The sequence below is a fragment of the Neovison vison genome, chromosome 7, assembly GCF_020171115.1.
Source record: "Neovison vison isolate M4711 chromosome 7, ASM_NN_V1, whole genome shotgun sequence".
Classification (NCBI taxonomy): Eukaryota; Metazoa; Chordata; class Mammalia; order Carnivora; family Mustelidae; genus Neogale; species Neogale vison.
In genome coordinates this window covers 9,995,717-10,018,953 of record NC_058097.1, presented here as the reverse complement: position 1 = coordinate 10,018,953, position 23,237 = coordinate 9,995,717, and the positions used below count along the sequence as shown (strand labels likewise).

At 47.8% G+C, this 23,237-nt stretch overlaps 1 protein-coding gene and 1 long non-coding RNA gene across 3 annotated transcripts in view; one reads left to right on the top strand and one right to left on the bottom strand.

Annotated features, from left to right (window-relative positions):
* Window positions 1–8,111: 8,111 nt before the first annotated feature.
* ADAMTS18 (ADAM metallopeptidase with thrombospondin type 1 motif 18) overlaps window positions 8,112–23,237 on the bottom strand; it is a 143,685-nt gene continuing 128,559 nt past the window's right edge. For both annotated transcript variants that reach the window (XM_044255688.1, XM_044255687.1), the window contains 4 exons: window positions 20,110–20,295; window positions 18,556–18,768; window positions 15,655–15,802; window positions 8,112–10,034 (listed from right to left, as the gene is read on the bottom strand). In XM_044255688.1, coding sequence (XP_044111623.1) covers window positions 9,919–10,034; window positions 15,655–15,802; window positions 18,556–18,768; window positions 20,110–20,295 — 663 coding nt within the window. In that variant the 3' untranslated portion in view covers window positions 8,112–9,918. The remainder of the gene's footprint in view (window positions 10,035–15,654; window positions 15,803–18,555; window positions 18,769–20,109; window positions 20,296–23,237) is intronic.
* On the top strand, window positions 10,410–16,213 carry LOC122911220. Its single transcript, XR_006385446.1, has 5 exons — window positions 10,410–10,660; window positions 11,783–12,223; window positions 13,047–13,185; window positions 15,141–15,254; window positions 16,038–16,213. It is a non-coding gene; the product is annotated as an uncharacterized LOC122911220 (long non-coding RNA).

Genomic DNA, 23,237 nt, shown 5'->3' with positions numbered 1-23,237 from the left:
AGTCCATTTGGTTTAACGTATCATTTCAGGCCAAGGCCTTGTTGATTTTCTTACCCATTGATAAGTGGGGCGTTAAAGGCCCCTACTATGATTGTACTACTGTTAATTTCTCCCTTCATTTAGGTTAACATTTGCTTTATGTATTTGGGTGCTCCATGTTGGATGTATTGATAAGTGTTATATACTCTTTTTTAAAAAATTTTTTTAAAGGTTTTATTTATTTATTTGACAGACAGAGATCTCAAGTAGGCAGAGAGGCAGGCAGAGAGAGAGGAAGGGAAGCAGGCTCCCCGCTGAGCAGAGAGCCCGATGCGGGGCTTGATCCCAGAACCCAAGATCATGGCCTGAGCCAAAGGCAGAGGCCTAACCCACTGAGCCACCCAGGCGCCCCAAGTGTTATATATTCTTATTAGATTGATTCCTTTGTCATTTTGTAATTCCCATGTTTTAGGTTATAGTTTTAGTTTTAAAGTCTATTTTATCTAATGTAAGTGTTGCTACCCCAGTTTTCTTTTCATTTCCATTTGCATGGAATATCTTTTTCCATCTCTTCACTTGCAGTCCGTATGTGTCCTTGGATCCAAAGTGAGTTTCTTGTAGGCAGCATACAGGCATTATCCATTCAGCCACCGTATGTCTTCGGGTTGGAGCACTGAGTCCATTGACATTGAAAGTAATTATTGACAGATATGTACTTATTGCCGTTTTGTTGATTTTTGTTTGTTTTGGTAGTTATACCCCGCTTCTTTCTTCTTCTCTTCTTCCCTTCCCTTGTGATCTGGTCACTTTCTTTAGTGTTTTTATTCCTTTCTCTTTATTTTCTGGGTGCCTGTTATAGGCACTTAATTTTGTGGTTATGATGAGGTTCACATATACTCTTATGTGTATGATAGTCTCTTTTAAGTTGATGGTCACTGAAGTTCAAATACATTCTCCAAGCACTGCATTTTTGTACACTTTCCTATGTTTTTGTTGTCCTGCTTTACAGCTCATTATTTTGTGTGTCCTTTGACTAATTATGGTAGGTCTAGATGGTTTTACTACTTTTGTCTTTTACCCTTCCTACTAGCTATGTAGGTGGTTGACCCACTCCGTTTACCATATGCTTACTTTTATCAGTGAGATGTTTTTCTTTCATAATTATTTCTAGTCCTGGCCATTTCTTTTCAGTTTAAAGTGGCTTTAACATTTCTTGTTAGGCCAGTTTGGTGGTGATGAACTCCTGTAACATTTGCTAGTGTGGGAAATTGCTTATCTCTTCTTCAATTCTGATTGATGACCTTGCTGGTTCAGTATTACTAGTTGTAAGTTGCTTTTTTTTTTTTCCCCTTCTTCTTTTCAGCACTTGGAATATATCATGGTGCTCCCTTATGGCTCATAAATTTTCTGCTGAATAATCAGCTAATAGTCTTATGGGCATTCCCTTGTATGTACCTAGTGTTTTTCTCTTGCTGCTTTGAAGATTATCTTAGGTTATAATGTGTCTCATTGTGAGGCTCTTTGGGTCATCTTATTTGGGACTCTCTGTGGTTCCTGGACTTGGATATCTGTTTTCTTTGCAGATTAAGGATGTTTTCAGCCACTATTTCTTCAAATAAGTTTTCTGTCCCTTTCTCTCTGCTAATTCTAGTGAGATACATTACAGATAATGCTAACATTAGCTTGCTTGATGTTTTCCCAGAGCTACTTAAATAATACTCCTTTAAAAAAAAGTTCTCTTTCGGGGCGCCTGTGTGGCTCAGTGGGTTAAAGCCTCTGCCTTCAGCTCAGGTCATGATCTCAGGATTGTGGGGCTCTCTGCTCAGCGGAAAGCCTGCTTTCCCCTCTCTCTCTGCCTGCCTTTCTGCCTACTTGTGATCTCTCTCTCTCTCTTTCTCTGTCAAATAAATAAATCTGTAAAAAAAAGTTCTCTTTCTTTTTGCTATTCTGATTGCTAGGATTCTTTTTGCTACCACTACCTTGTCCTCAAGATCGCAGATCCATTCTTCTGCATCATCTAATGTGCTGTTCGTTCCCTCAGTGTATTTCTCATGTCAGTTACAGTATTCTTCAGCTCTAGTTCTTTTTGACATTTTCCTGTTCTCACTGTGTTCATCTCTTCTTTCAAGTGCATGAGCATCATTATGACTGTTACTTTGACCCTTGATTTGGTAGTTTGTTCATCTCCATTTCATGCAGTTCTTTTCCCTGAGGTTGTGTCCTGTTCTTTCATTTGGAACATACCCTTCTGTCTCTTCCTTTCGCCTAGCTGTCTCTGGTTTTCTGTGTATGGGGCCGATCAGTTGTGTCTCCTGGTCTTGAAGAAGTGGCTTTATGTAGGTGTCCTGTGGGGCCTGTAGCACAGTTCTCCGCGCTTGACACTTGAGCCAGGTGTGTCCCCTATTGTGGTTGCCCCAAGATTGAAGCAGACTCGCTGGTGTGTGGGGTTGTCCCCCAGTGTACTGTGAGACCTGGACTTGACTGAGCAAGGTTGGTTGCCTGGGGTGGGGGAACATCAGTGCTGGCTGAGGCTGTCTGCTGGGCATGGCTTGGTGGGAACCGCTAGGAAGTGGTGCCATCCAGGGCAAGCCAGTTGGGCAGGGCAAGGGGTACTAGCACAGTAGATGGGAGTATCAGAACTGGGCCCAGCTAGATAGACAGAGGAATGACCAAAACATGGTGCCCACCAGCTCTTCTGTCCCTGGTGGCCATTTCAACAGGTCCCTCTGGCACATGCCCCAACACGAGCCAGCGCTGCTCCACGCGATACATAACCCAGCTGCTTTTCAAACTGCTGCCTCTGCCCTGGAACCGGGAATGAGACTAGGGAGATGCCCTCTGGCCCTCCCTGACATAAGCCCTGCTGGTTTTCAAAGCAGACGGAGTGCGGGCTCATCTTCCCTGTGCAGGTTCCCCGGGTTTGGGAGCCTGATGTGGGGCTCAGATCCCTTGTTCCTTAGAGAGGGCCTCTGCACTTGTGATGTCCCTCCTGCCAGCGGGCTGCTCTGCCAGGGGCATGTGTCCTGGGCAGACTGGGTCTCTGCCAGCCTCACCCATGTTTGTATCTATCGTCCGTTCTACTGGTCTTCCCTTTGTTCTCAGAGACCATTGTTCTCTGTGTAGAGTTTTGGTGTGTCAGTAAGAGGAGGTGAGCTCAGAAACTTCCCAGTCCACCATCTTGATCCCACATGGCACATTTTTAAAAAATTTAAGCAGCTTTATTGAGATGGAATCTACATGCCCTCAAAACCTTCCCATTTAAAGTGTCCAGTGGTTTTTAGTATATTGGCCTTCAGCATTGTTCTCAAGTCTAGGCTCACAGCAAAGCTATTGCTCGATTCCCTAGGAGACCAGACTATTGGAAAGGGAAAGGGTCAATTGTTTTTTAAAACTGGTACTTTCATGAGGTCATCTTTGCTGTACGTAGAGGAAAGAGGAGAACATTTGTTATGCTTTATATGGTACCAGAATATGTATTTCTTTGGGGGGGGAGGGGAATTTAAGTTAACACTATAGATAGCACATGAGGTCAGCGATGTTCCTTATTAGATTTCTCTCTGAAACTTACTATTCATTAAAATTGTCTTTAAGTGCAATAAAAGTGTTTATCGAGTAAAAAAAATCAGTAAATACTTTACAATCTAGTGAAAACTATACTTGCATGAAAATTATTATAACCGGCCTTACACCTAGACATACCATTAACTCACTATGTAATTTTAGGAAGGGTCCTCAAATATTTCTCTCTCCCTCTGTGAGGGAGAGAGAATGAAATAACAAAATCCTCTTCCATTTCTTCATTTCTTTTTTCCAAAGATTTTATTTATTTATTTGAGAGAGATTAAGACTCTCTCTTTTTTTTTTTTTTAGATTAAGACTCTCTTAATCAGGAGCAGGATCAGGGGGAGGGGTAGAGGGAGAAGCAGACTGAGCAGGGAGCCTGATGCTGGACTTGATCCCAGGACCCTGGGATCATGACCTGAGCCGAAGGCAGACACTTTACCCACTGAGCCACCCAGGCGCCCCATGTGTTCCTTTCTATACAAAAATTTGCAAATGGGCTACTCTCTGTTTAATGGTATAATTTTGTGACTTTACTGTTTTTGAAGGGGAGAAGAAGTCTGCAGTCTGACCCTCATTTGCATATGGGACCTTACCATAAGTGACAACAATACAAGCCTAAAAACACACATTATCGAATATTGACTGGGGTGAATCTAACAGTGAGGAATTAAAAACAAAATCTCAGGACTAAATGTGACCTTGGACCATCGCCCGACTGCATGGTTACGCATCCTGTTTTTTAACTGCCAGTCTCTTTGGGTCAGGAACAAGATCTGTTTCGGTGTTTGGATCTCACAGATTGATAAATGCTGGTTGAAAGAACGGATGTATTTTGGATAGCAAGCATGCAGGAAAAAAATTGTGAGGGTAGGCAGAGCCCACGAAAGGCTGGTTGTGACTCTGTGTGTGTCGGGGGACTTTTAGCCTGAAAGCAAATGCTAACCTCTAACAAAATGTGAAATGTTTGCGCCCTCCGCAGACCTATCTGCAAGTAATAAAGGCCCTAGACAATGTGGGCATCCTAACAAAGGGGGAAAAATGCTGAATACAATAACAATTAGGCCTTCATTGGTTTAGGACTATGCTGATGCAGAAATAGATGTGTTCATTTTAAGTATCTGGGGCCAATATATATTAAAAAAAAAACCACACACAAAAAACCTAAGCCGCTGTAAATAATGAAATGAGCCACCAAATGAGAAAAACCAGAGTCCCAGAACAGCACAGTTCTAGGGAACACGAAATTACCTTGTTTATACCTCGGTGCGGCCAAAAGCCCCATTCCAGCTGCTCTTTGCTATCTTTTCAAAGTCTTTTGTTTCTTTTTCTTCTGTCGTACAGAGCTTGAAGTTACAATTTTCATTCACTCGAGTCAGCCAATGCATTTCTGGCCATTTGTAAGCAAGTGACAGTTGGCCTGATTCATAAAAGGGATTAATTCACCTCTTGGCACCCAGTGTCCCGGCAGGAAGTAGGTTGGAAGCTTTCATTCTGCCTTGACTCTGGATCCCAGACGCACAACTGGTTTGGTCACGTGCTCTGGGTTTCTCCACGCACACACGAGGTCCTGGAGTAACTTGCCAAGAGACACTTTCCAACGGGGATTTCATTGGCTTCTCTGTTGAATGCCCTTTCTTTCTTCTTTTCTTTAAACACACACACACACACACACACACACACACACTCTCTCTCTCTCTCTCTCTCTCTCTTTCTATACAAATTCATGCATGTGGGTGCTTGACTGAGAACTGGCCAGTTTCCCTCAAACCCTTCCACTGCCTGCCCACCAAACCTTGCTCTCGGCTACCGGCATGGTTGGGAATGAGAAAACGAGACAAAGATGCCCACGGACCTGGTCCTTGCCTCGGAGTCCTCTTCATGACCCGTTATTGGCAGCCCCCAGAGCGTGCCAGGTGAATTCCATACAGAGGATGAGAGCAGGCAAGGCCCCCTTTATCACTGGCTGAGTTTAGCTCAGAGCCAGCAGACCCGTACCAGAGGGCCTGGTGCCAACGGACTCCTTCATCGGCACAAGGAAGACGGACTCGAGCTACTTTCTTTCTTTGCCCTAGACCAGTGGTTCCAAAACTAGCTTTTCCTCAGAGCAACTTGAATGCCTTTTAAACTCTAAGTTCCCAGGCCCTACTCCCAGAATTAATAAATTACATTTCTGGAATGGGGCCTAGGAATGTATAAAGTAGGCTCAAGCGATTGTTCATGCAGCTAATTATTTAGAAACTTGTGTCCCCGGACTTCCTCTAGATCCAAGCTGGCTTTCAAAAGGGATGGGGCAGGGTAGGGAGAGCCTTCTTTCCGAGGAAGGGGAGCTGCTGAGCCCCACGGTAGGTGGCATGGGTCTGCAGAAACAGAGGAGCCCGCAGAAGAACAGGAGAGCTGGCTTGGTCTCCTGACAAGAGGGGGCTGCCCGCTCCTTCCTGTGCTCCAGCCACAAAAAAGAGGCAGGAGGGGAATCGGGGGGGAGGCATGTCTGGGCCTCGTCTCCAGCAGGAACAGCCTCTGGCCCTGGTTCTCCTTCAAAGACCATCTCTCAAGGGCTCTGACGGTTAACTTTATACAGTGAGCGTGCCTCTCTCTACTGAGCAGTTGGTTTAGAAATTCCATTAGCGGTAAGTTGGAGGATTAAGTGTTTGTCCTGTGTTTTCTGACATGGGGTAAGGGCACTGTGGGGCAATGCTAGTTCATGTCAGGTGATGTCCTAACTTGCGTGGGGCAGAGGCAGCCTGGATGGGGAGGCCAAGGCGATGCAGGGAAGAGGGGTGGAAAGAAACAGCGGGGGTTGGGTTGGGGAGACATGGCCTATAGGCTTTCCTTTTCCTTGACATTACTGTTTCTTTCTCATCCCAGTTAGGATGCTAGGAACAATCTTTCAACCTTTTTGTCCATTAGAACAATTATATAGCAATTATATAAATCACTTCTTGCTACTAAATGACCTGGTTATGAACTCAGCTATGCCCCTCACTAAATGTGATGTAGGAAAACAACCATACCTGGGACGTACGGCTTCATAATGTTCCAACACGATGGTGGTTGTGTGCAGGGGTGAGGCAATTAGTCATTACTTTGCAGAAACAAATTATACATTCAGAAAAAAACACATTCTGGACATTGCTTGTGCTGGTTTCTCTATACACAGAAATTTGAACAACAAAGTCACTTACATCATGACCCTCAGCGTCCATCAGGAAAGGTACAATTAAATATTTAGATACAATTTCTTTTCTCTGCACAAAGGTAATTTAGGATTAAAGATAAAAATCATCTTAGTGAGAAGATTGCATCTTTATCTTTGTGATGCAAAACTGAACATTCCTGTGAAGCTGTGAACAGCCCCCCTGTTCTTGCTGGGAATTGTTTTCTAAATGGGAATTCTGTAAACCAATTAGAGTGATTATTTTCAATGAAAATGAATAATTTAAATGTTTGTATTATTTATGGAGCTTACTTTTATGGCTACCTCAGATGAAATACGGGATCTCTCTGAATCCCAGAGTCTTCATCTGCAAAGGGAAAAAAAAAATAGTATCTTTTTGGGGCACCTGGGTGGCTTAGTCGGTTAAACGTCTGCCTTTGTTTGGGTCAGGTCGTGATCCCAGGGTCCTGGGATTGAGCCTGGAATCAGACTCCCTGCTCCCTAACTAGTCTTGGGAGGATGAAAAGGGGTAACATATATGAAGAGCATGGCCCATCTCTGGCACCCATTAAACACCAAACACTACATCTGTGGTTGCTTCCATTAACATTTTATCATCAAAAAGCACAAGGATACCTCCTCTTCTTCTATTTTATGTGCTATTCTATTTTTCATTCTTTTTTTTTCTATTTTTCATTCTTAATCAGTTTTTTGTTTGCCAAATAGCAATAATTCATATAAAATTCTCCTAAATATGTTTTAAAGATCTGCATGCATAAATGATCCACATGTGTACACACACATTCATGTATATATTTAGGGCATATTCATATACATGTATATAATCACATGTGGAAGGAAAATATTATATATTCACATCAACTGGACTGACTTTTGCCCAGACTATTTTTATTCTCCACTGGTCTGATGATTCCAAATTTGGAAAACCTGAAATAATGGCTTTTTAATTTTTTTTTCCTTCCCCTCCCCTCTTGCTTTTTGCAAAAGGATTTCACCAGACTGCCATTCAAATGGAAAAAATGAAGGAGAAAGCCAACTATGTTTATGGTTTATCTAACTAACTTGGACGATTTCCATAAATGTGGACAAAGCATTAGAGCAGGAAAAAATAACTATCTCTGTTAGATGCTAAACATATTTTCCATTTCACCCCAACTTTTGGTGGTTTCTAATTTTCTCAGACACAAGCAAGAAAAATCAATTAGTGAGTATTTTCTCCTCCCAACTTCTCCTTGAGAAATTACTGAGATCCCTAATCAACATTTATCAGCTACATGATCTTGGAAGTAACGGACTTCTAACTTATTCAAGAACTTAACAAATTTCAAAGATAAAGAAAACACTTTATTATAAAACTTATAAAATAATTAAATATTACAGATATATTTTGACTTTTCTCTATAACCCATTGCTTTATTCAACATTTTTCCTCAGAATTAATATCACTTACTCAGAGAAGCAAGTGAGAACACATAAGAATAGGCTATTAATAAATTAATTTTTCCATAAAATAATAAAATGATCATTATATAAAGAAACAAATAACTTGCAATTTTTCGGAGGGCAAGGGGTGGGTGATGTGGAACTGTGTGTTTCTGATGGTAGAATGGCCCCTACTCTAGGCCAGGCCAAGTGGATTGAGAGACTGTTCTAATCCTATTTCTCTGAGATTCAAGAACGCATGATTTTAATTAGAATGGGAACAAAGGATGCTCTAAATTTAACACACCACTGTCTGGTTGGTTGTGCTGAGCTGGCAAATCCCTGTTTGAATTGTGCCTTTATAAAGCAGTAAAACTGGGTTACATTCATCAAAGAAATTGAGGAATAGAGTAGAATTATATAAATATGCCCATTTTAACCACATCTCAAAAAATTACAGAAGGACTCAGTCTCGTAAGTTACTTTGGTTTTGGCAAAACAGTGTGGTATTTTCCAATTGAGAACAATTTTAAGCTCATTAGTGCCTATCAACAGCTGGCTTCTGATGACTGAAAATATCATCTGAAAGATTATAAAATATTCTCATTCATCGAAGGATCTTGGCTTATTATGATTTATTAATATTAACTTAGCAAGAAGACAGATGGGTTTCTCTGTTGCCAGTATTTTTTTCTTGTTAACTAAATCTTAGGGAAAATTTAAACATGACCATTGGTAAGAAAGAACCACAAGTGGTCTTTAATTTTCCAAGCAGCCCTGATAATATGTAGGGAGCCTTATAAATGTTGGTCTGCTCGCCTTCAAAACACTGCTGTTCTGCTATTTAGCTCCTCCTAGAGTTTTACCAGAAATGACCGTCTCGCCAGTTCTGATTCCCAAAGAGCAGACTAGGGGCTCCCGTGGACTTGTTCAGCTAGCACCGGAAGTTACGAGGTTGACGTACTGGGTAGGGCGTCAACATATGCCTTTTATGTGAGTTTGTGGGCTTTTCTTTTTTCAGAGTCTTGAAGTTCACTTAACTGGGGATCTTAAATAATCCATGTTGCCCTGTTTCCAGAATATTCCTTGGCATACTTTTCAAGTGTGACTTGTAGTCTTGGAGACTCTCTAAGCAGAATATAGTCTAAACAAAATAATAAAAACAACACACGCACACTGGATAAAAATAACACAAGGCTTGCTAGTCCAGCAGCAAGCACAGTTATGAGCACCTTTTTGCTTCCCGTGGAACTCCTCCTTGGGGCTGGCCACAGTGTCCGTCACACTGTGAGCTCCGGGCAACAGCGAGGCAAGGGGTTCCATTTGTATTTGATTGCTCCAAGGCTCCATCTCGGACCCGAAGTCTGAAAGCACCTTTCAACCCAGATGTCTTTGCCGTGGAACCCTCTGAAGTTCAAAGAGGGACCCTCCCCACGGTGACCAGATTCTCACTTTGTCAAAATTAAAACGTGACGTCTCTCAGTGGGATGCATCACTTCTTTCATCGTCACAGTGCAAATTGAAGTTATTTTGTCTTTTCTTGTGGAAGTCCAATTTGCCCTTGCTTCCCATTTTCAAGTGCTTTGGAGTACCATGTGCTTTGGGGAAGTGGATAGGGAGCCTGTCCTCGAGAACCCATTCCACTGATGGCCGCAGCCGCGCATGGGTGGTCTGCAGTGTTCGGCTTTCAGTGGGGGATTAATGGTGGCTGGTCTCTCCAGAGGCGAGAGGGAAGACTTGCCCTCGAGTGTTGGGAGGGGTGGGGTGGGTCGTTGAGATCAGCTCTTCCTCGTGCATGACTTGCAGCACTGTTGACCATAAAATTTGTGGTTGCAGACGCCATGTTGAGGAACTAGGGGACACCAGCTGAAGAAATCGACACAGGATGGATCCTCTGCAGGGAGAGAAAAAAAATTGTTCACTCCTCAGGAGGAAGCTCAGCCTTTTCCTTAAGGCGAGAGCCTGTGGGTCAAAAACCTCAGACGTACCTGCCTCCTGCCTCTGAGTGGTTCTGCTCCTGTACTAGGACTTGGCTGGGAGGGAGGAGGAGCAGGATTAAGACATCAAAAGGGACGAGGGCCCTTAGCGAAATGTCAGCTGTTGGGGGGAGTGGATGTTAAAAGAAAGTGTCATATCCAGCCCAAGATTCCTGTTGGGTCCTCCCCAGCGGCCTGGGAGCCACCATGTTGTGTCCTTAGCCTAGCCTGGGAGGAATGCCCTGGGGGTCTTGTTAAACCACTGCTTCTGATTCCCAGGGTCTGGAGTGAGCTGGGAGCTGCTGCCGCCTGGTCCACGGACTTTATTTTGGGGAACAGGAGGCCTACAATACGGGAGTCAGCACACCGAGACTGATGGCTCAGCTGCGGTGCTCTACGTTGATGTCAGTAAATCTCCCAGCCCGTCTGCAACAGAGTGAATTTAAGTCAACAGCAGGCCTGACTTCTCTTGTTGACAGATGGGATTACGGGCTGAAAGCAGAACGCGGTACACCGGGATTCTCACGCAGAAGGACCTCACTAGGTACAGAAGGCACGCGAAGCTGTATGTAAGGTGTTCTTCATGTAAACCTCAGTGCCCATTTTAAGAGTCAGGGTCTTAGCCATTTTACCAGATTCTCAAGGAATTTTGACTTCAGAAGTGTTTATGGTCTACCCTATACGTAAGTTCTCTCAGTCACGGTTGGAAGTGTTTTCCCCTTCCTCTCTGCAAGGCTCAAAAGTCACTTTACCTTCACTTTGCCCAATGCCCCCCGCTGCCCACAGGCACTCACCCAGCTCCCTTTTAAAATTATCCTGAAGCAGCTCTGCTCTGTACCCTGTGTCCCCGACATGGCAGGCCAGGCTCTTGGCTCTCCTCTTTCTTTTCCTGCTGTTCCTGACTTGAATTCTGCCTCTCTGAGTCAGAACTACCTACAGTTCCTTCCCCTGCCCTCTTCTTCTGCCTAAAATACAGCCTCCGCACCCATCTCAGACTGGCGCTGCTGATCCCTGAATGGACAAGTCAGTTCACGTCATGCATGTCTCAGCCCCCGACTCCCCCTTGGGCCCCTCCCTCCACCCACAGTGAAAGGCTTAGTCCTTACCATGGCTGACAGGGTCTTAGGATCTGGTTCCCCCACTACTGCTTGACCTCGTCTTCCTCTTCTTGTCCCCTCCCTCACATGGGCCACCTGGGGGATGCCCTAACGTGCCAGGCACATGGTGGCTTTCCCCAGCCAACTCCTGCCCCAGACCCCTTCTATTCCTTTATGTCTCTGCTCAGAGGTCACTGGCAGACAGCAGGGCCTTCCGGGACTCCCCCCAGATAAGCAGAGTGCTCTGCGGCCGCCCAGAAAACACTCCCTACTCCCAACCTCGCTTTATTTTCCTACCTCGGGGCTATCGATGCTCTTCCCATTCTGTGCTGCCTGTCTGGTTCCGCTCTAGAACCTAAGATCCTTGAGAGCAGAGGTTCCGTCTACTGTTTTCATTACTTCATTCCCAACGCGTAGTGCCTATCACAAAGCAGCTGCTCAGGAAATATTTGTTGAAAAAATATACCAGTTTCCCTGTAACCATCATGTCTAGAACAACCAATGTGAAATCTACAGTGTCATAACTTGGGTCGAAAGGTGAACTAAGAGCATCTTTCTTTTCTTTTCAGTAACTCCGGGATATGGAGCCTAAAGAATGTTCTGACGGGTTGGTAAAGACAGGAGAGAGCAAAGAAGAATCAAGAATGATGATGAGCTTTTTGCCCTGGGCACCTAGAAGGAGCTGTATGGAGGTGGACGATCACGGGGCAGCGGTGCGATCCCTTACCTCAGAGATACAAGTCAGACGTGGGAGGAACACTCGTCTATGCTCTGGCCCATGTATCTCCGTTTTCATCTCCGGTTGTGTCTAATACAAGCTTGGACAGTGTGTTCTAGCCCAGCCACCGAACACGCAGCCTCCTCGATCAGAATGTACACCTGAATCACTTTCTACTGAAATTGTAGAGATTATCCTACTGATGTAGTGGAAACACCGCATCGGGATGAAAACAGACCGCTAAAAGCATGACCCTAACTGCAGTACTGTAGCAACGCTTTCTCCTTTCGAGGTAAGAACGGGATCTCGGCTGGCTGCTGCGGCTTGTGCTTTGAGTTCATTTTAAGTCTGGAAGCAGGTGGAGGTTTATCACCAAGCCATCGAGATGAGCACTGGGTTTGATTACGGCTACTCTCATGATTATTTGGTTAGAAAGCTGGTTATTTGAGCTTCTGTTGTCACAGGTTTCATGTGTGCTGTTGAGGATGACCCTGGTGTCCTATCCTTTGCCTCACATCCCGCAGGCAGACCGTTGACAAGTATTATACATGAGCTCAGTCTTCCGAATACACCAGCACCCAGCCTCTCCCAGTACGGCCACTGCCCTCACGGAACCTCCTCCTCCCGCTCTGGACCCCTGTGCTCTTCTCTGGGTAACTGCCGGGGACTTTCCCACAAGTCCGATCCCACGGCTCCTCTGCTCCAAGTTCTCCATCAGCTTCCATCTCACTCAGACGTAAATCTTCAGTCCTTACAAAGACTGACAAGGCCCCTAGGACCAGCTTCCGCTCATCACCTAACCCCTGTCCACTTTAGACATCTGACTCCAGGTGTCTTACTGTTCCTTGATCAGATTCACACATTCCCACCTCAGGGCCTTTGGATGTGCTGGTCCCCCTTCCAGGAACACTGTCCTTCTAGATACATGCATAGTTCACCTTCCTGTAGTTCCGTATCTGTATCCTATCATCCTTGCCTGACTAGTCTCTCTAAACCAGTTTCCCCCTGCCTTTACCCCCGAATCCTTCTCATTCTCTATACCCTGCTTCAGTTGTATTTTCTACTTTATTATCTGACATTGTATATTTATTGGTTGGCCTGCTGTTCGTTTCCAGATAGGAGGTGGAAACCCCGGCCATTTTGTCCACTGCTCTATCTACAGTCAGACATCAGAACAGTTCCCAGTTCACAGTGTGTCCGAAATAGGCATGGAAACACTGAATCATCTTACTTAACTCCCAGTGATCTTTTCAGGTAAGCATTATTTCTTCATTTTATGAAGAGTTCAAAAGCTTGCCTGTGGCCACAAACTAGTCAATGGTAGCGTGTGGACGCAAATCCTTTTTGTGACATCGGAGTCCGTGCTCCTCCCATTGGGGGCTGCTCATCGCCAGCCAAATCCCATTAGGCTGCAGCCCAGGCCTCTTCCAACTGTGTCAACAACCACTCACTGATGTCGCTGATGACTGATGTCGCTGCCCGAGGCTTCCTTCTTTTCTGAGTAAGGTTTACATGTAAATCAGGCACAATGCCAGCTCATAGGATGGTTTCCGGATCCAGATCCAGTGAAAACCCAGGCAGAGCCTCCCACAGTGCAGACGGCACCGAGTGAATGCCCTGGACTGGCTACCAGCGTGGGGGTGGGGCAGGGGGTCCGAGCGACGGCACACACACTTGGCTGTCCTGCAAGACACGATGGTGCCAGCCTGGGCAGAACCGTCTACTCTCAACTCTTGGAGGGGAAGGCGGTGCCTCAAAAGCACGGTGCCTCATGGGAGTCTCAGAGAAGATTCCAAGAATTAAAGCTTCTTCCCTTTGGCACCACGGGTTTGCTTACTGTCCACTAATGTTTGTTGAAAACTAAGTGTTAGAAAACACACGCCAGTTCCACCTGTGGTCAGCCTGCCAGTGATCTAAGGACGATGACCAACCCAGCAGCAGTTTGGGCACGGCCCTCTCCCGGGATTTGGGACGGAATGTGAGAAGCGGGAGGAAGCCTTCAACTGCGTAAAAACCACGGGCCACATCTTCGCCAAGAAGAAATACTCAGGGTTATGCCTTTCCTATCTGCCTTCTTCCCGTACTCCTCTTTACAAAAGAGACCTCATGTAGTCAAGAGGCGTGGAGAGAGGTCCTTCTCAGAACCCCTTCTCGTCCTGCCATCTTCCACTACCCCCGTCCCTGCAACCCACGGAGAATGGACCTCCGCTGTGACCCTGGTTAACACTCCACCACGCGCATCTGTTGTCCTGTCTTCCTCCTCCTCTTGTACCTTAAGAACAGGACGTTACCTTGTTCTTTTATCCCTAGAAGAATGCTAGGGATCTGCAGCAGGTGCTTAGTGACCCGGCTTGGAAGGAAGAAGAGAACCTCATGGTACTGGACCCCAAGTCTCCCACCTAACACTTGCTGAGCATTGGCGGGGTGCCAGATGAACAGAATAGTAACACCAAGGGCCTCCCCGCAATCCTGGATCTAATCTGTCTGGTTCTCCCCACCTTGTACTCCTGCCCAGGAGATACTGCCGAGCCATGGTCTTGATCAGCCATTCCCTACAGCCTGTCTCCGGGGTCATGCACTTCGGACTCCGGGCACGTGTCTGGGGCCAGCTGACTGAAGGCGGGGGGAGAAGTCACCAAGGGGGAAGAAAGGGGGAAACAGTTTGCAAGTACATGACCACTTGCTCCAAATGTGTGTCTCTTCCCCCATAAGCTTTCTGCTGAAAGAGGCTGGAGGTTTGGAGAATTCCAAAATTGCCTTGGAAGGGATGGGACTCAGCGAAGCTGGCATGTTACTAGTTCTCTTGTCTCCTGCAAGCCTCAGACAAGGAAGGAGAGAGGGCAGAAGAGGGAAAATAGATGCCCAGAGTCTGGAGCCAAGGCTCGAAGACGAAGCTAAACAAGGACAACAACTTAGAAACGCAAAGTGATGGGGACAGGGGAGAGCCGAGGAGTCAGCGTCCCAAATCTGATTCCCCACAGATGGGAGAGCACGGGGTAAGAAATAAGACAGCCCTGGAAAAGCCGGGATGGGATGAAAAGAAAATGTAGCAGGTACCTGGCGGGAACCTAATTCTTTAGCACAAGGAAATCTGAGGGGCGGAGGAGACCTTTCCTGGTGTGTTTGTCAGGTGTCTTTGAAAAGGGAGTTGAGCCAGTGAAACCCAGTCTTGTTCACTCATGTAATCCAGTGTCCCATTGTGCCTCCAGCACACGCCGCACTGCGTGGGAATGGACTGTTACCAAGGAAACACGCACGGTGTGGTCTGAGGATGCCACACGTTCCCTGACGGACTGTAACTTACCTGCCTCCTCCGCTAACACGTGAGTTCAAGGACGATCCCCCTTCACGCTTGGGTTTCCACCGACAACCCTAACCTTGGGCTCATGGTAGTTACTTTTTCATTTTCTTATGTAACTAAAACCGTGTTAAAAAACTGACCTGCGTGATTGCTATTTCCCCCTTTTAGAGTAAGAAGTAAGGGCTCACCAGCCTTATCGCAGAATTAAATATTCCCTGCACGGGTGTGCAAACAAGATCCTTGTGAGCAGGAACGCCCCAGATTTGTGCCCTGTACCCCCTGTGGGGGGCGCCGTTCACACAGACAGGGTGGGAATAGCACCCCCTAGTGGCGCTGCAGGGCATAAACACCACCACACAGGAGGGGTTTTGGAAAAGTTCTTGGAGGACAAATCCGATGAACTGGGGTGGGGGGCCAGTTACCTCTCTTGTCGGGAGCCGGACAGAAGTTGGTATTACAGGCTTGTAGCACCGGAGGCTTCTGGTGGAGCGGACAGCTGGCGGCAGGCCGGCCCTGCTGCACACAGTGGACCGAGCGCGTCTGCACACCCCCTCCGCAGGTCACCGTGCACTGCAGAAGGGGGCGAGAGGAAGGAGTCAGCAGCACTCAGAGGGAGGGTGCTTGTGGCGGTCAGAGATGTCCACTAGAAGGCATCTCCACGCTCCATGCCAAGCCCGGGCGCCCTGTTGATGAAGCAAGGAGTGGCCCGAGCCTGGCATGTGTGCTCACGTCCAGTCGAACAGGCGGCAGGCGTGATCTGATCAGAAGGGGGTCCTCGGCAAACGTTCTCTCTCTTGCCCCACAGTGTGTCTCCAGTTAAGTGACTGTAACGAAGACGGCTTCCAGAAATACAGAAGCTGCCATAAGGATGCAGAACAAATCATCCCAGTATTTAAAGAATTCCAGATAATCTCCGCAGAGGCAGTGGGGGGGTGCATAGGGGACAATTCAGAATTAGGACAGCGAAGAAATAATACTTTATCCGAGGCAGCTTTGGAATCCTGTCCTCGGTGCCTGGCTAAAGGAGTTGGTATGGTGGGTGTGGTGCTTCCTAGAAATCAATGATCTTGCTGTTCCATTAAAACAACAACAAAAAAATAGATAACTATAACCTTTTTTTTTTTTTCCTCAGACATATATTTTATACCAAAAGAATAAATGAAATATCAGGGGAAAAAACCCTATACATGGATTATCTTTTGTATTGCTTTTAAAAATGCGCTACATTGTTTTTAGTGCAGATAGGTGAAGTGTTTATCTAGGACAAGCATCGCTATAGGGACTGGTATCTGGGAGGGGAAAACCGGCAGGGATGGAAAACATACGAGGTTTGGCTTTGGAGTCTAGCTGATTAGGGATACACAATCACACTGGTTTCCTTTGCTTTTCTTCATGGTTTACTTCTCAGATCCTCCAATACACACATACACAGTTTAGACATTTATACATGTGTATGTATGTTCACTTACAAATACGTATGCACACAAAAATGAACTATTGGGGCTTCATCAAGACCAAAGTTTTTGCAAAAGCAAAGGAAGCAGTCAACAAAACCCAAAGACAACGGACAGAATGGGAGAAGATATTTGCAAATGACATATCAGAGAAAGGGCTAGTGTCCAAAATCTATAGAGAACTTATCAAACTCAACACCCAAAGAACAAATAATCCAATCAAGAAATGGGCAGAAGACATGCACTTTCTGCGAAGAAGACATCCAGATGTCCAACAGACACATGAAAAAGTGCTGAACATCACTCGGTATCAGGGAAATACAAATCAAAACCACGGTGAGTGAGTGAACCTCACGCCAGTCAGAATGGCTAAAATGAACCATTCAGGAAATGAGAGGTATTAAGCTCCTGTAGCCACTCTGGAAAACAGCATGGAAGTTCCAAAAAAAGTTGAAAATAGAGCTACCCTATCACCCAGCAATTGCAAGAATGGGTATTTACCCCAAGGATACAAATGTAGTGATCCAAAGGGGCACATGTACCCCAATGTTTACAGCAGCAATGTCCACAACAGCCAAACTATGGAAAGAACCTAGATGTCCATCAACAGATGAATGGATAAAGAAGATGTGGTATATATACACAATGGAATACTATGCAGCCTTCAAAAGAAATGAAATCTTGCCATTTGCAATGGCGTGGATGGAACTAGAGGGTACTATGCTGAGCAAAATAAGTCAATCAGAGAAAGATAATTATCTTATGAATCTCTGATACGAAGAATGTGAGAGGCAGGGTAGGGGGTGGTGGGGGTAGGGAGGGAAAAAAATCAAACAAAATGGGACCAGGGAAGGAGACAAACCATAAGAGACTCAATCATAGGAAACAAACGGAGGGTTGCTGGGGTGAGGGGAAGGATAGGGTGGCTGAGTGAGGGACACTGGGGAGGGAATGTGCTATAGTGAGTGCTGTGAAGTGTGTCAGACCGAGGGCTCACAGACCTGTACCCCATGGGGCAAGTAATACATTTTATGTTAATTAAAAAAAACACATATGCACGCCTATAAACACACACATTCTACACTGTGTGTACGTACGCTTACTTACAGAGACATGGATCTACAGACCTACCTTGTGCTCGCACCTGCCCCAGCCCAGCCCTGTGTCTGTCATGGGGAGGGCAGCTCCCCTCCAGCTGGCAAGTCCTCCCCTCCGTGACCTCTGCTGGTCAGGAAGGGTGAGGACACAACACAGCTTCTCTCCCAGACTCGGCTTCACACACCAACCTCGCCGACCAGAACCAAACCACTTTAACCAAAATTTCACGGGAGTCTTCTGAGAAAAAGGGTGCCTCTAACCTCTGATGAGTTTACAAGCCCGGGGGTTTCCTGCCTGAATTGACCCAACCCAAGCTTTCCCTGCCTCCTCTACAAAACAGGCACAAAAGCACCCTCAACAAGGCGGCTTCCATAAATGCCGGCTATTAACGTCATTCAGCAACTGGACGTAAAAACCGAAGGTGTCGAGATGAAGAGCAGTGTTTCTAGAACACAGGAGGCTCCCGGGGATCTTGAGAGCAGCAGCAAGAGTGAACAGCTGGGGCCATGGGACCAGTCTGGTCTAGGTGCTTTATGTCATCGTAGGTGCGCATGAAGACATGAGCTCTTCGTTAGCGTCTTGGCTTTCCAGCTGCGACAGCTGGAGCTCCCGGGTGACGGAAGCAGCCCGGGGCCACACAGGTGGCACAGCTCCCCGAGATTGTGAGGTCTCCTGAACCTGAGCTGCTGCTCTTGACCTTTGGATGGGTGCTTGGCGGGGGGGGGGGCTGCCCCCATTCTGGGAATGTCACGGGAATCCGCGGGCACTCACCTGCTGCCACGGGGATGGGAACCACACAGCAGCCACGCCGAAGCCAGGGCGGGCGGGACAGGTCCCTTGCTGGCAGGTTTCTTCCAAGTTGAGGTTCGGTTTCTTAATACTGCGGCACCTTCGCTCCGGGAAGGTGATCAGCTTTCCCTGGAAGGGCCTCTCGCTGCATTTCATCTGCCTCCTCCTCACGCCCAAGCCGCAGGTCATGGAGCACTAGGAGCCGAGAAGGGAGGCGTTAGGTGTGCAGAGCCCCACGGTCAAGTGTGCTGAGCAGACGCACCATCTGCGGGACGTTCTAGGAATGGGATCACGCCAGGTCAACCACGTGTGACCCTAAAGGCCAGGCGACCGCATCCCTCCTGCTACTGCAAAGAAACCCAAGGCTGGAGAATTCGAGTAACTGTCCCCACGTCTCCGAGCTTATCAGCACCAGAAACAGAATGGGGCACTGTCCCGCAGCGAGGCTAGCTCAAGGCCATACCCGGAGTGCATACTGCAGGGAAACGGGGTAAGTCTGACTGACTGACCCACGCATTTCGCCGTCAGGCTCTGACGTCTCCAGGGAAGCGGGGAGGGAGAGAGGCGGACGAGCTGCTGTGTATGGTACTTCCCATTCAGCCAGAGTCAAAGGACACGGATGGCCAGACCCAGGGGCTGCCGGGCCAGAAGTCCTGCTTCTGCCGCACGGCACCGACCCCACTGTTGACCCCCGTCCTGGCCCGTTTTCCACCCCAAACTGCGATCCCCTCCCGGGCAGAGACCTGGTCCCACCAGTTGCTGACGCAGACTTCAGGCGGGGCTCCTCGTGTCACATCTCCGCTGGCTGGAGCTTCCCCCGCCACAGACCCAGGAGACGCCGTCCCCGCGTCTTCTCTCCCCCCCCATGTGTGCCCGCAGGGGGCAGCGGCCTCCTGAGGAACTCCAGATTCTGCGGCTCTCCACTCCCGAAACACGCGTCTCCCGCCCCATCTCAGCAGCCTCCCTGTGAGCACACCTCGCCTGTCCTGAGGGCTGTCTGCTTTATGGTGGAGTGTTCTGGGTCCTAAGTGGCCCTGACACTGGGGTCCAATGAGGTTTTTCAGCTTCTACTGTCTCGGGTGTGTCCTCCTCTCTCCCCTCACCCTGGTACGGGGCACACCTTCATCTGGAACAACCTTCCCCGACCCCATCCTTGCCCAGTTCTGGGTCCTCCTTCTGACTCGTGCTCCCTGGAAAGTCTCTCCTGACAGAGACGCCTCTTGGTGGCGGGGCTGAGGGACCCCAAGCTCTCCGGTGGCATCACGGGCCCCCACACGCTGCAGCACTCTGCACACCCTCCCCGAGGTGCCCTCCACACGCGGGGGGAGTCGTGCACTTTTCACGCCCAGGCACGGGCCTGCTCAGTGCGATGGGTGCTTCATGCGGGGTTTGGGGAAAGGTGAGGAGGGAAGAATGGATCGTTCGTCGGCCCCCGCTGTGTGTGTGGATCAGGAAGGAGGTCTGAGCCTCTGGGCGCCAGCGGGTGAACGGAGCCTTCGCAGCCACAGCCCAGCAGTACCGACGCGCAACTCCTACCTGGCTCCAGGAAGAGAGGACCCACCGCGGCCGGGTGTTTCTGGGGCAGCGTCCCAGCCCACAGCCCTCCTGGGACTCTGGCTTCGGGCTGCTGGAGCACAGGGTCTCTGAGACATTCTCGGCTGTGGGGGCGCTTTTGCAAAGGACTTCACGCTTCCTCACCCCTCGGCCGCAGCTCTTGGAACACTGGAGATGGGGAAAATAAAGTCATTTGCCTGCTTGTTTCAAATGCTTCTCCTCCAGGTGAACACTGAGAACGTATAAATGAGGTATTCAACAAATTCTTCTTAAGCGTTAAAACCAAATGCCAGGTAAAATCCCTTGAAGACAGTAGGAGAAATGTTTCCTCCCTCTGAGGCCTTAAATGCAGGTTAGCATTCCCCTTCAGCCTCTGAATGCCCAGGGGCTGCCAGTTGCCCCGGGGCTGGAGACAAGGTTCTCTCTCCAGGGCGCACACGGTTCCTGGGAGAACGCTACGTGCCTGCTCCCCGGGTCCAGCAGTGGCTCGCTCTCTGGCACAAGGCAGAGCTGGTCTGGGCACTTGCTAAGGAGGCTTATTGAGCATCTGTTGGAAGCATAATAGAAACAGATGCACGCCTGTAAGAGCAAGAGACCGTGACATTGATAAAAATGGGTGAGGGTGTCCAGTTCTTCTTACGATCTGCTGCCAAGGGGGTGGGCAAAGCACTCGGTCAATGTCGGAATGAGCCTGCGTGTTGGGCCAGTCACCCCCGCGTTCTTGCTTTGTTGCCCTTCCCCAGGACTCTCTGAAACAGACAAGTCTTGGGGGAGAACCTCCCGGCTTTCAGATGAGCCGTTGAAAACTGGTCAGAGTCACTTGGAAGCTATTGGCTCCCGGTCTGGGTCTGCCCTCAAGGGACACGCCCCCCTCCCCAGCCTTGGTTTCTGAGCAGAAGGGTCATATGAAATGTGACCCTCTTGCCTTGGCTCTTGGTCAACATGCAAACATCTGGGCACAATTGCAAGCTTCCTCCGAGAGCAACAGGACTTCTGGCTGTTCACACCCTGAAGGGAGCGGGATGACAGGGACAATACTACCATAATCTGCGAACCACAGCAGCAGATTAACTTCATGGCTTTCCATGTGATGAGGCATGCGTGTTGACTTGCGTCCACAGCCTTCTACCAGCCCTCTGAGATCCCTGCTGTTGTCCAGTTCTCCAGAAGGGCCAGCTGAGAACTTAGAGAACTTGACCCAGATCAGTCAGGCAGCCGTCATGAAGCGGAGACGGGCAGACAGACTTGGGCACATCAGACGGGGAGGTATACCACAGACGCATGCCATCGTTCATTTAAGATTCTAGGTGGTTGACCCCCTTCAATAGAATTCTTACTTTTTTTTTCTGGGTTTTTCCCCCTATTTTTAAAATTATTTATTATTATTATTTTTTAAGAATGATCAAACATTTTAAAATTGCTTCCCAGAGGGTTTGAGAGACATAGTCTCTAAAAACAAGTTGAGGTAACAAATTTTGAGGGACTCCTTTCTGATGTGTCATGAAGATGTTCCCAAAGGGACACAGTTGGTCTTAGTAAACAATAATGAAATATACAAAAAACTAAGGACACAAATACTCTCTCAAGATATTTCCATGTCCGATCTGGGGCAAACTCCATTTCACGAGGTCACATTTGGAACTGCTGGGTCCCCTAATTCTTTCCCCCATGCCTACCACACACATTTGGCTAAAACAACCTTGTGAATTTTCTTTCCTCTTGTAAAGTAGACCTCCCTACCTGCAGAGAAAGAGACCAGATATAACCCTATATCCTATTCAGTTTGACCTTCTGTTATAAATTAATATGTTCCTTCATTTTATTTTTTTAAAGATTTTATCCATTTGAAAGGGAGTGAGAGAGAGAGAGAGCACAAGTGGAGGTGGGGCAGAGGGAGAGGGAGAAGCAGGCTCCCAGCTGAGCAGGGAACCTAACATGGGGCTCGATCCCAGGACACTGGGATCACAACTGAGCCAAAGGCAGATGCTTAACCATCTGAGCCACTCAGGCGCCTGTTTCTTCATTTTAAAGCATTACCAGTGCATGTCAAAAATACTCTCTCCCAGGGGCACCTGGGTGGCTCAGTGGGTTAAAGCCTCTGCCTTCAGCTCAGGTCATGATCCCAAGGTCCTGGGATCGAGCCCCACATTGGGCTCTTGGCTCAGCAGGGGGCCTGCTTTCTCTTCTCTCTCCCTGCCTCTCTGCCTACTTGTGGTCTCTGTCTATCAAGTTAATAAATAAAATCTTAAAAAAAAAATACTCTCTCCCAGTGCTAGCTCCTTATTCCTCTAACAGAGTTGTAACCTTCAAAAAAATCCCATGTCCTATAATTAAAACAAAAGCCTTAATCTGAATTCTGTTGGGGATGTGACAGTACACAGCTATCCTTAATCAGAAATCAATGCTCTGAGGGGCACCTCGGTGGCTTAGTCATTAAGCATCTGCCTTCAGCTCAGGTCATGATCCCAGGGTCTGGGATCGATCCCCGCATCGGGCTCCCTGCTCAGTGGGGAGCCTGCTTCTCCCTCTGCCTACCTGTGCTCTATCTCTCTGAAAATAAATTTTTAAAAAATTTAAAGAAAATATAAAAAAGAATTCAACGCTCCGGGATAATGTTCCCTAAAGGAAAGCACGGTAGGAATGTGGTCGTCCCAGCTCGGGCGACGGAACCCCTGCATCCTTGTGAGGGTTCCAGCCAACCAGCTTGATCTCCGCGGTTTAGCAGAGGCAGGGCTCCCACGGAGCAGAATTGTCACTGTCAGCATGTCTTGGACCAGATAAATCTCTGTTTCGGGGAGCCGTCCCCAGCACTGTAGCATGTTTCTCTCCCCCAAACAGATGCCCACAGCACCGCTCCCCCGAGTTGGGACAGGGACAAGTGCCATCTGAGAGGACCCCTGAGCATCCCAGCCCCCAGTGACCCACTGACCCCGTTGGAGCTGTGAAGGGTGGGTAGGTCTGTGCCTCTTCGAACTTTATCACTTCCTACCTTTCACCAAGAGTTTGTGAAGACAGCAAACTTTATGCCCCAGTTCCCTCTGGATCCCTCAGACGCCACATCTCTCTCCCCACGAAGCGAGAGTGACTATCGTTCTGCGCCACCTTCCTTA